Below are 12,662 nucleotides of genomic sequence, written 5' to 3'. Positions count from 1 at the left end.
GATTTTTTATTTATAACAAGGGGGAAAAAAATCTTGCGCTTTCAATTTCTTACTTTTTTCCACAAGGACATTTTTTCCGCTGTAAGCAGCCACTGATGTCATTGGATTCCCAACAAAGTCAGAGCAAAAAAAACATGTTGAGGACTTTTTTCACCTTGTGTCAACATTTTTGGTAAACTGCTACAAAATAAAATGCATCATCTAATATTTCTGTAAAAGCTAGCAGCACTTTATTTCCCCCTAATCTTTACTCTAAAACCTATATCTATGGTTGAGCTTCTTTAGGTCCCTGAAAGGATAATATATGTCTAGACTCCAAAAAGTCAATACTTTTGTAATTACATAATCCCTGGACACCAAAGATTAGGGTATCTAATAATATAGATGAATGTTTCTCACTGCCTAAGGCAGGGCCAACAACAACTGAACAAATGAAATGCCTTCATCTTACAGCCATCTCTCCCTTTGTTTACTCATTTCTCCACTTATCAACTGCAGATCCCTTCTTTAACCCCCTTCTGCCACTTTAAACGTGCATATCTTTCTTCCATCTCTTGCCACCTCCCCTCATTTCTTCTTCATGGCTTCATTTAACTGGTAAAACTATCAGGGGAAATTCGCTATATGGAGAGAGTCAATGGGGTGTAGTATATAGCTAGACATTAGCCTCGGGGAGGGTTTTCTACTAAAATCATCAAGAATATTGCATAAGCTACACAATGGCCTGCTGGGAAAAACAGAGGAAATGGGAAGGAATGATGGAGAACTACTGGTGGCTGTAAGAGTGAAAAAGTTTATGTACTGGTAAATTAACTTTATATTAGTATTCACAACACATAATGGAGGGAGTGTATGGGGTTTTTGAGCTTTTGTTTTCATAATAATGCAACACATTTCTGTTATCCAAGGGATCTAGTGAAAGTTGTTATGTTCTGATGACATTGTATGTTGGTAAAAAATAGTTTCTAAACTTTGGATGTGATTGACTGTGAAAATGTGATTCAAATTCAGCAAATACTAGAATTGTTAATGGTTAGGGGGGGAAATGATATATAAAAAAAAACATTTTTTATTTTGAATTCTATATTTTAAAAACCCTTTTAAAACCCACCTGAAATTAGGGTCAATGTTATTTTATTTTTTTCCCAACTGGCATCCCTTAGCTCTGTGTTATCGTACTTATCTTACTTTGCTTTTGTGTTTTGCTTGTTCTCTTGTTGTTAACCCTTTTTTTAGACTGATATAGACATTTTTTTTACTGTAGTGAGATGAGTGGCATGCCCGCTCTTCCTTTTTGGGCGTTTTTTCACCGCTTATGACACTGCGGGTGCTGATTGTGCGGGTTTACAAGTTGCTTGGCAACAACAAAATGCTGCTGGGGAAGTGACCAGAGAATGCAGGAGAGGCTGGGTCCTCCAAAGTTTGCTGGAGTCTTAAAGAGTTTTTTTTATGATTACATCGTTGCCCCTGGAGTCTGTGACTGTGGTAATGGAGAGGAGCATGTTACGGAAGGTGGAATACTCTATTTTATGTAGCCCTTTAAATGTTTATCGCAAACACACTTTTTGGGGAATAATTAAGCCAAAAAACATAATATGGATAAGCGAAAATAAAATAAATGTTTATGCAAAACTATTAAACAAGCAAATTTTTTTATTCAATGAGACTAGGAATAAAAAAATTCTTTACATTTTTATTTGTAAGGGCCCTTTGATTTTTTCCTTACAAAATATGTCTACAGTGAAGGGAAATTCCATGAGTGAACTTGACAATCAAACCTGATCTCTAGATGCAAAACTAGGAGACAGCGGTCGGCAATGTCCTGAAAGCTCCGAGACAGGTCGACGAGAGCCTGAAGAATCTGCTCCCTGCTGCGTTCACTCTCACCGAGCACCTGGTTGTCAGCTGAGCATGGGGAAGCAGCTGGATGGAGACAGAATACAAGAAGGTACCAGATTAAAAATGCAGTCGCACTAAACAGAAGCAGAGCAGAAAGGTCAACAAAAATCCTCTTTTACAGAAAAGTATTAACTTAAGCAAATATGAGCTGATGCTGATTTTGATCAGTCAAAAAGTCTAATCTAAATATTACTTATGCGTGAGGGCACATAAACTGTACTGTCTTTCCATGGCCATATGCATTTTTCCCCACTCTAGAGCAGTATTTAATGTCAATGGTAACAGCTCCTCCAAAAAAAAAAACCCATTAGTTCAACTTCACACTCTTCCTGAGTCCTTCAGTATGTTCTTGTACTTCCCGCTCACCTCTTGTGCTGACGCAGCAGGAGCATGTGTCACTGCAAAGCATTGTAAGCCACACAAAAGACCTGAAAGTGTGTGCGTGAGTGCAAGAACCAGAAAGCATGATGAGTGTGTATAAATTCAGCTCAGTGTAGATCAATGGCCATAAATTAACAAGGGGAGGAAAAGGCGAGAAATTGGCCCCGTCACTCATATGTTAGTCTATTTGGCCAATGAGGCGTGTGGGGATGTGTATGTGTGTGGGGGCACAATGAGTGACTGTTGAGCGGGAGAATGCAGGGGTCCACGATCGATGTGCTGCAGTTAAACCCAGCTCCCTTCTCACGCGTCTTGCCCTTCCGAAGGTCGCACTTGCACGCACACTGGAGCACGTGCACAAACACACACACGCCAGAGACACAGCAGAGGGAATCACTGTAAGCTTTCAAGCACCTGGAGATCCATCTAAAGTCCGATTTCAATGATATTTTCCAAATAATATTTAGTTATTTGTTTTTTTATGATGCATTTTCCATATTTTTTAAAATGTTGGAAACTCGTATGATATTTTTAGAGACTAAATTATTTTGAAATAACCAGACTATTAAAACTAATGAGATAAATATCTAAATAAAAAAATGTTTATAATCTGGTTGTATAATCACAGTGGGAAACTAAAATATTCACAATTATTAAAAGAAAAAAAAGTAAAAGAAAAAAGTGTAATCATTTCTAAATATTTTGAATTTCTTTTCTATGTTTTTTGTTTACCAAAAAATCTCTGCACCTCTCCCTATATTTTCTAATAAATAAAGATATAAATCCATACCAATTTTCTGCTTCTTTGCATAGAGAGTGCCTCCACATACACATCGCATCACATCTTGCATGTGCCGAACACTTTCTGCTGTGCAAACTTCAATTATTTTAAATGAATCTCTGAGAAGATAAGAAACCACTGGCTTCAGAAAACACCACCGAATTATTTCCCGGGCGTCCAATCAACAAAGCAAACACAACCGGGTTTGTGATGTGCCACTCTTGACAGCAGATTTTACAGATGGTGTATCTGACACACACAGATATGGAATGGGAGTCAGGCTCTCAGATAGGTCTGTAAACATTCCATCTATTTAAACAAAGTTTTGGGTACATTTCTTTTTAATGTTAATGTGTGAAGTTGTTTTTTGACAAGAGACGACCCCCTTAAGTCAAGAATGTCTTTAAATTCTAACAAAAATGTTTTCCACGTTTCAAAGTGGAGGTTTTTTTTTCTGGGCAACTGATTATTTTTTGCTACCAAACACATTTTAAAAAGAAAATAAAATCATGAAAACCATCCAGCAGAACAAGAACAAGGTGAAATCTCTGGAAAATACTAAAATGACAACTCTTCTACATGTTTGAGCTTTATTTCACAATAAAAGCCCACTGTGAAAAATGTTTTTCAACAAGTAACTGCCCACAACATGATGGTTTGGACATGTTCAGAGGAGGGATAGTGGATATATTGGTAGAAGGATGTTGGAGATGGAGCTGCCTGGCAGGAGGGCAAGAGGACGGCCAAAGAGGAGATACATGGATGTCTTAACAGAGGACATGAAGTTGGCTAATGTTAGGGTAGAAGATGTCCATGATAGAGTGAGGTGGAAAAGGATGATTCGCTGTGGCGACCCCTGATGGGAAAAGCCGAAAAAGAAAGAAGAACTGCCCACAACATCTGCCTTTTCCAGGGTTTAAACCTTATCCATGCTAATGTATCAGTAACACTTCAGCTAAATTCGCAACAGGACCAACAAGCAAGAACCATTTTAATCAAAAACAATATCCTCTATGATGTCTCAGGGGAGCGGAGCATTACAACTTTAATTGATTTAATTATGTTATACTTAGCTGAAGCTGTTTACTTTCCCTGGTCAACTTATAAGATCATTAACAGATTAAAAACTGATCACTGAAACAAATGTGGGCACTACAGTGCACACTGCAAGGACTTGCACATTGAAGCCACCTCAAAGGAGTGCTAAATGAAATGATCAAGAGGACAAAAAGCTACTGGGCCTCATTGATCAATTTGCAGCTTCCAGATAGACAATGTTGCAATATGGTGTCTTTGTTTGAAATAATAAGGCTTAAAATGAAAAAAAAATGAGCAACTTTTTTCCTTCAGCCAGGATCTTCATTTTTAGAAACACTATATTGAGTTATTCTTAAGAATCCAACTTTTTCTAACATTAATATTAAGCAGCACTCAGATATTTACTGACAGAATATTTACCTCTTCCTGTTTGCCTTTTCTGTTTTTTATATTTGTCTCTCTATGTGCAAAAGGTCACTTGCAACGTGCGCTGCTCCTGGGAGTTTTGTCCCCTTAGAGTTTCTGTGTCAATGTACACAGGCAAATGGTTGAAAGAGGCTTGAAGGTATATCTCTTCTCATGTGTTTGACACTCAGTCACTTTGACAGAATGAAAACAAAAAAAAAGGGGTATTACTGTGGCACACACAGCTGGGAGTCTCTCTTGGGGGTGTCCATAAAGCGCACATGCACAGGCGTGCACATAAAACTACACTCAGACTCCTGCTGTTTCAAGTCTGAGCTGCTTTGATGCGAGTGAGACGTCGCAGCATGGGGGGGTACCATTAGAGTTGGAACAGACTGGTAAAGAAGACGATACATTAGTTGTGATTTATAACTTTGCTGCTTTTTATACTTTTTTTTTTTACATTAAAATTACATGCATGTCTTATTTATGTGCTCTTTGTATACTGGCATGATTAGATGTGAAAAAATTCCTGTGAATATTCTGTGTATTCATGCACACTTGTGTGTGTGTGTGTGTGTGCTTTGTGCTTTGTGCTTATCCAATTATTTTGGAATCTCATTTAAGAGGAACATCTGCTGCTTGCCATCTGCAGAGGATGAGGGCTGAGGCATTAAGGGTCATCAGTGATGGAATCTTCCCACAATCAAAAGCCATACGGGTGCAAATAAACAGGTAAGGTTCAAATGAAAGGTAGTGTTACATGATAAATAATATTTACTGGTCTATAATCCAGCAAAAAGGCTCATGTTTCACAGTAAAATAGTGTACACTAAAAATATAAAACAAAACCAGGAAAAATGAAGAAAAAGACTGAATAAATGACTGCTGCAGGGTCAGTGTTGTGAAAAGTTGTGAATAATCGAGAGGGGAAGCAAGAGTAGATATGAGTCAATTTGGTCTGCAGAGCTCTGAACTTTTGTCTGGCAAAAAAACTAAAAAACAGATGAGAAAACAGAAAGAAGAAGAATAAAACAACAGGTGGCATTATATGGCCTGCAGGCACTACCTGCTGCCCCTTTTGTGGTCAATCGGCTTGTGGATTTCCTTGGCAACAGAAGTTGTCACATTTCTAATTTGTTCATATCATACATCATATATTTTTGTTCGGCTTAAGCAAACTATTCGGAGCAACAGGGGAACAAATCTTTGGCCAGCTCGCCACGCTAACGCAGTTCAAAATCTACATCTTCAAATTTCAATGTTTCTTCCCTAGTAGCTTTCCAATGATGCTTAAAGAGTTAGGAGACAATCAATCGAAATCTCTATGAGGAGTTTACATTTGTAGCTGGTACTAAAGGAAATTTTATGGAAAAATTCAAGATTGTTGCTTTTTATTGAGGTCAAAGGTAAATGAAAGGCGGTTGTGGTTGTAGACTTAACCGGCTGCGTATTTGTTAAATTTCGTGAAGATCACTCAAACAAGAATCGTCTTTAATCATATTGTGGGGGGAAAAAGAAAAATTACCAAATTTCACACATTATTATGGGATGGGCACGTCCTCTGGCCATTACTAGGTCTGTGCAAATTTTGGTGAGTTTCACAGTATGTGGCATGGGAAACGTTTTTGCCCAAAGTTGCAGTAAAGAAAGACAAATTGCAAAAACAAAATGGTCCTTGAAATCCAGACTGCTGAGGGCCAGAATAAATAGGAAGAGCACAAAAAGTTGTAGCTAACATCCAATTAACTTCAAAGAAAAGACTCTAAAGCAAAATCTAAAAACTTAAAGAGAAATAATGGAGGACATATGACTTTAAACCATTACTGTTAGTTGTCGGGTTTCTACATTGAATACAAATGTCTTCTTAGTGAGTGTCCTTGATTGAATGGTGCCAAGAAAAAATACTGCTATAGAGGAAAAACCTGGACTTGCTATAGTCAAGGTGAATCACTCCTAAGCCACTGTGAAGAAACCTTTGCCATGGGCAGGCTGCATGATTACTGCTTGGAAACCCAGCCGACTAGATTGGAAACCTTTATCTACGCCCACCTAATGATGGTCAAGCCTCCAGCGACCAAACACATTTTATATCTGTGCACATCTTAATGTTGCCATGGCAAAGGACAAAAGAAAGAAAGAAAGAAAGAAGACCGTCTACCTCAACTATTGATCAACTTTTCTGAAGGATCCACTTTTTGAATGTTTAGCAGACAAAGGCACATTAAGCCTGTGGGAAACAATTCATACTTTTATAAAAATAAATCTAAATGTATGCAAAAAGCAGAGGAGAACAAAAAGGAAATCAAGGCTATGCTCATGCTGCTGCAGGCGTGTGTTGCTGAGTAAATATTGTCAGAGTAGATCAGAAGTCTTGTGTTGCAACCAGATGGATGATGAGATCCTTTTCTGCAGCCACCTTCACACATAATCACCATCAAGGGTCTGTCTAGACCAGGGGTCACCAACCCTGTGCCCGCGGGCGCCAGTGCGCCCGCGAGCACCCCTTGTGGCGCCCGCGAGCACCCCTTGTGGCGCCCGCAGGGAATGCACCCAAAAAAATATATATATTTTTTTTTATTGAAGCAAATATTCAACAAACAACCACGGCATGTCTGTCAATGACAACAATATCAATTCTGAGATAAAGGTAGACAAAGAAAACCCAAATATGTAAACAAATATAACTTAAAAAATAATCACTAAAAGTAAGGGTCTATTACAAAAGTTTAAATAGATCAAATAAATTACACAATTTCTGGACATTCTTATGATTAATGTAATGTAAAGATTAATGTGAGGATTAATATTCCTGTCTGTTTTTATTTACATTTATGTTTAAAAAGTTAAAATTAAGTTAAAGTTTTAAAGGTTTAAAAGTTTAGCTTAAATAGGCCACACAAAAGGAAGTCCTCAAATTGTGTTGGTTTTTTTTTTTTTTGGGGGGGGGGGGGGGCTAGGAGGTTTTTAGTGGCGCCCTTCATACCACTTGGTGCCCATGAAATAGCCCTTGGCCTCAAAAAGGTTGGTGAACCCTGGTCTAGACACACATGCTCCTCAAAACACAAACACTGACTTTCAGGCTTCACCAACAAACAAGACGAGCAGAAATACACCCCAAAAAGCTCATCTGTATGTGCAGAACTTGAAATAGATTAATCACATAGTGGAAGTAATCAGAAAAGTGTGATATTTCTATGTTAATCTCCAGGTTTCAGAGCATGACAATATATGCGACTTCCAGTCAAATTCAACTGGCCCAAGAAAATGATCAAAACAAATGTCAACTGCAGAGCTCAGCCAGGCATAGCCAAAGTCTGCCGGGCCCTTTCCACTCCAGTAAAATGAAAAAGGAGAATTCTACGTGCTTGCTCTATGAGAAGGAAAGAGCGGCGAGTAAAAAAAAAAAAAAGCCAAGAAAGAATAAAGCGAAAAGTACGTAGAGGGAAAGAAAGAAAGAAAGAAAAAGTCAAAATAAGGAGAGGAAAATGACTTGTCCATACCTGACTGCTTCTGTAATATAAAATCCAATTTGAAGAGGCATAGACGTGAGGGGCGCAGGGAGGTGGAGGATGAGATAAGGTGGGGACTTTTTCCCTGCAGTACCCTTGTCCCATCTTGCACAGTGCACAGCCATGTACACACTCGTGCATGCTCGCACACAACCACAGGTATCCCAACGCGCATGTAGCCCCCTTCATCAACTCGCCAAACACTAAATAATGAACAATACGGAGGCTGTCCCAGCATGATAAGTGACTGCCCTATCCTTCCCATTAGTGCCACCCGCTGGAATTAATGGTAATTATGTCACGTCCCTTTCTGCACTTTTATTGAATCCTTATCTGTGAATAAACGGAAAAAATGTGGCGTCAGAGTGAGAGGGAAGAGTTTGAAAAGATATCCTGAAAGTCCTGACCAAATAAGAATAGTTCACGGTTAGTCATTTCTTAACAAATATTGAGATTAGGGACAGCAAAAATAGAGAGAGTTCAACATACAATCAGGTCTGACGGTAGAAAGTTGTGACATTGGCTGATAAAAGATGAAGCCCTCTCTAGCACCAAAGAGGATTCAGGAATGACTGTGAACCCAGCCAGGCTTGTGTAGTCTCGATAAGCGGATCACTACAAAGGACAGGGATTCAATAAATAGTCACATAAATGTGCTTCAGGTGGCACTGAAATGCTGTGATTACCTCACCAAACTTACTAAAAGAACTAAATAGAAAACAGATTTGGTAAACAAGAAAAAAAGCTAAATAGGTCCCCAACAAAACAAAAAAAAAGTTTGTAAAATTATGAACTTTATAGTTAATTTACAACTTTTTATCCACATTGTTTGAACATGACTTTTGGGTTCAAAAATGTTGAGTTGCAAGAATAGATTTATTCCTTTTGTGCTGGCAAGAACTTGATTTTGCAATTCCAAGGGAATAAAAGTATGTAATGAATTGAATATTTATAACAAAATTTATCACATTTATTTTTTTAGGCTCCACTTAAGAAAGTGACAAGCTGTGTCTGTGTCACCGAACAACCAATTAGCTTTTTGGCAATGCTAAGTAAGCCAGGGTAACTCATATGGTTAAAATTAAAACAAGCTGGTTTCAATGAGACACATTACAAATTTGGAACTTGGCACTCTCATCAATGTTGATCATTTCTAAACAAATCCCAATTTTCTCCCAAAAACCCAATCCTGCTCGAAAACTGAAATATTTTTAAGATTTGGAAATTAGATGTTTGTTTGTTTGGTCAGTTTTCTGTAAGCTTTTGCATAGAAATGTTGCTTCATAATGTCTAAAGTAGTATTTAGTAAAAACGAATCTGTTAAAATAAATAATGGTGTTGCCTAGTTAAACAAGTTTATGTATACCACTTGTGTGGTTATTTTTTGGGTAACAATTTGACCTTTTCTGCAAATGTTTTTTTCTTTTTAAGCCATTTAAGCTTGAAAGGTCAATAATTTGTATAATAGATCAAAACAAAACTAATGACTGACTAAATTGAATTGAAATTGATTTTAAACCGATGAGACAACAATGAATCACTCTGCTGGAAATAGCCAGGAGTCAAAAGGCAGACGAAGAAGAAAAGTGAAAATTACCTGCAAAAAGATCTACCTGAGGTGTCTGTAAAACTGTCAAGAGCTGTCAAGAGCTCACAAAAAGGCTAAGGTTAAAAAAAAGACAGGGCAAAAAAAAAAAAAAAAAAAGAAACAGACCACTGCCAAGTTTTTTTAAGGGTTATGGAAAGATGAAATAAAACTGACTCTGGAAGGAACAGATGGATGGGTTTGGGGCTAATGGACACAGAGGACCACAAAAGTTAGGTGTGAAAAGAGTGGAGGAGGGGTACCAGTAGGGACTGCCATCATTAAGGAGGAGCTAATTGGACCTTTTTGGGTTGGAGACAAAAATCAACTCCCAAACCTGCTGTCAGTTTCTAGTGGATAGTTTTTTTTTGTTTTGACAAGTAAAGTATAGATGAAATTTTGTCAGATTCATAAAGGTAAAAGTTTTTATGGTAGATGTAGGAGTCAAGTTCAACTTTATTTATTTATTAGATTGAACCTTTAACTGTGCTTCCTGATTATTTATCCACACTTGTAATGGATAAAGGAAAATGAACCAAACTAGGGTTTTACCTAAATGTTCTTATCAAAGACAAACTGCTGTTTCATCACTTAGCATCTTGTTTATCCAACGAGTCACAGTCCATGCCTGCTTTTCAACACATATTTATAATCTGTTTCCTTGTTTTAGCTGACAGCTATCTTGCTGAAGCCACATTGGCTATCAATCCGCAGGCAGCCACAGCTCCGTAACAAGGTCTTTTGAGTGTATGAATTTGCATATTTAGATTTGAGTAGTTAATTGTGGCTAAAATGTTGAAACTAAAGCAATATCTGATTAGAAGTTTATGTAATACTTGACAATTTGACAGAGAAAGCTGCTGAATGTCAGCTGACAACTGTTGTGAGTGTTTTGACAAGTCAAGTGAAGCAGGTAATGAGCGTCTGACAATAGACTTGAACAAGAACCTAATGAGGCACAAGTAAGAAGTGTCGTTACAGGAACGTTGCACGTACAGTTGAGGAAAATTTAAATACACGCCGTTGGGAACTTTGGTTAAAGAATCCTTAAGACCTCAGGGACTGACACGATCATTACCATGAGTAAAGGATCCTGTTATGATGAGTCAGTGCAAGATATAAAGGCTCCCACAACTGTCTGACAAAAATTTGTCCTCAAAGGCAATCTAGGGGAAAAGGACAAAAGAATATCCAGGGAAATTTTGGCAACCTAAGAAACATGTTTTTTCAAAAGATAGAATTGTGATGACTGACAGAGAGTGCCTGTTTGTAGGTTTAATCTTGAAATGTGTAATTCATCTTAATCAACAAAACACTGTATAAAGCTTTAGTTTTCAACAGGAATCTATAAAAAAAAATAAAACGACTTTTATCCGTCCTGTATTTTCTGTACTTACTGGAAGTCTGAGGAAGATTAGTGAAGAATGTTTTTAGGCGACCTGCAAGCCACTCCATGCTCTCATGAAGGTTGGCTAAAGCCTTCAGGTCACTGACGTCCCGTAGAATCTCATTCTGAGGGATTAACTTGTCCCCCAGGTTCCCTGTCAGCACCTCTGACTCCTTGGCAAAAGCAGCCCTAAAATGAGAGACAGAGTGAAAGTTAGGAGTTTGGGTGGTAAAAATGACTACGAAAAGATTACAGACAAAAATGTTTCAATAGTTCAAATGTTAAAAGTTGAAACATAGGAAAAAAAAATTTTTTTTTTGTTCAAACCTTGCATTATTTTGTAACTAAAATCTATTTGAAAATGAATGTAGATGGACAAAACGGTTACAAATATTCGCCTTGTGTTGATTTAACCGATGAATGTTAGTATAGTTGAGGCACTCAAATCGCGCCGCTGAACATCAGATTGCGTCTGTATCATTGACGTAACATTGAAACTGGCCACTCTGCCGCCCGAATCGCGTTCTGTGTGAATGCAGTTTAACCGTAACCCGTAATCCTAAACTTAACCCCTACTCTGGGTCTGTGTGGCCAAGAAAAAAAGTTCAGCACTGGCCGCAAATATTTGGAAAATTATAAGCGAATAGCCACTTTCTTTCTCACATTTCATTCAGTTCATTAGCTGTTTAAGGTAATTCAACAATTTTCACAGTTTCTGAGAATGTCAGTTGGTGTCACTGGGTAGAAAACTTAAATGTAGAAAATTCAAACAGGGAAATGACAAGTGGATTGAAGCACCAGGCTGTAAATCATGCAAAAGCTAATCCCTGCTATGCAGTGATGAAAACATCTATAGGTCTCAAATCAAACCGCCATATAGGCCCCTTTGCTATCTTTGTGTCCTCTATATGTGTGTGTCTTAAAAATGAGTTTGAGAGAGGCACAGGAGGCACACACAACACATTTACTTTCTTTGGCTGCATAACCAATTTATTTATTTGGTTTGCTATTCTGCCTCGATGAGCTTCAGTGTTCCCTGAAGAGAGTGCACATTCAAAGCCAATTTTGATAAGACTGACCCCCCCAAACTCCTCCGTGGCTCTGTCTGCTCTCTTAATGCTTCCCTCTTTTTCCTTTTCCCATTTTCTTACTTCTTTAAAAAAAAAACGGGTACTATAAGGAGCAATCATAACTTGTTTTATCACTGTTTCTTTACGGTTTAATAATGTACGAATAAGAAAAAGAAGCGGGCATACTAATCTCCAATTTTTTTATAATAACAACCAATATTAACACATACTTTACTTCATTAAAGTGTGTTCTTATACAAACAATTGTGTTGAGCACTTACCGTGTGAAGTCCTCTTCATCCTCCCTTTTCTGCCTGGCCTGTCTGGGTTGAGCCATATTTCTCCAGTTAGGGAGGGACTGGAGCAGACGACTGATGTCCTCATCTTTAGACCAAGATGCACTAATGGTCAGCTTTTCTTCACACTGGACTATTCCCCTGAGAACAAACACAGGAAGCCCACCAAAAGATTGTAACACACAACAATTCACATTTCACCTCACACTGCTGTACGTACACACCGTAAATGTGATGCACGTTCAAGAACGCTCTAAACATGCATTCTTGTACGTGTTTTTAGCATAGGGTGTTCACACAGGACTGTT

At 38.0% G+C, this 12,662-nt stretch overlaps 1 protein-coding gene across 1 annotated transcript in view; it reads right to left on the bottom strand.

Annotated features, from left to right (window-relative positions):
- The window catches only part of exoc4 (exocyst complex component 4), a 137,965-nt gene that overhangs the window by 16,339 nt on the left and 108,964 nt on the right, over positions 1-12,662 (bottom strand). Inside the window, exons 15-17 of the mRNA XM_011491137.3 lie at positions 12,340-12,495; positions 10,999-11,177; positions 1,779-1,923 (exon numbers count right to left, since the gene is read on the bottom strand). Of these exons, the coding sequence (XP_011489439.1) occupies positions 1,779-1,923; positions 10,999-11,177; positions 12,340-12,495 (480 nt within the window). The remainder of the gene's footprint in view (positions 1-1,778; positions 1,924-10,998; positions 11,178-12,339; positions 12,496-12,662) is intronic.

The sequence above is a fragment of the Oryzias latipes genome, chromosome 23 (genome assembly GCF_002234675.1).
Source record: "Oryzias latipes chromosome 23, ASM223467v1".
Lineage (NCBI taxonomy): Eukaryota > Metazoa > Chordata > Actinopteri > Beloniformes > Adrianichthyidae > Oryzias > Oryzias latipes.
This window is presented reverse-complemented; position numbering and strand designations above follow the sequence as displayed.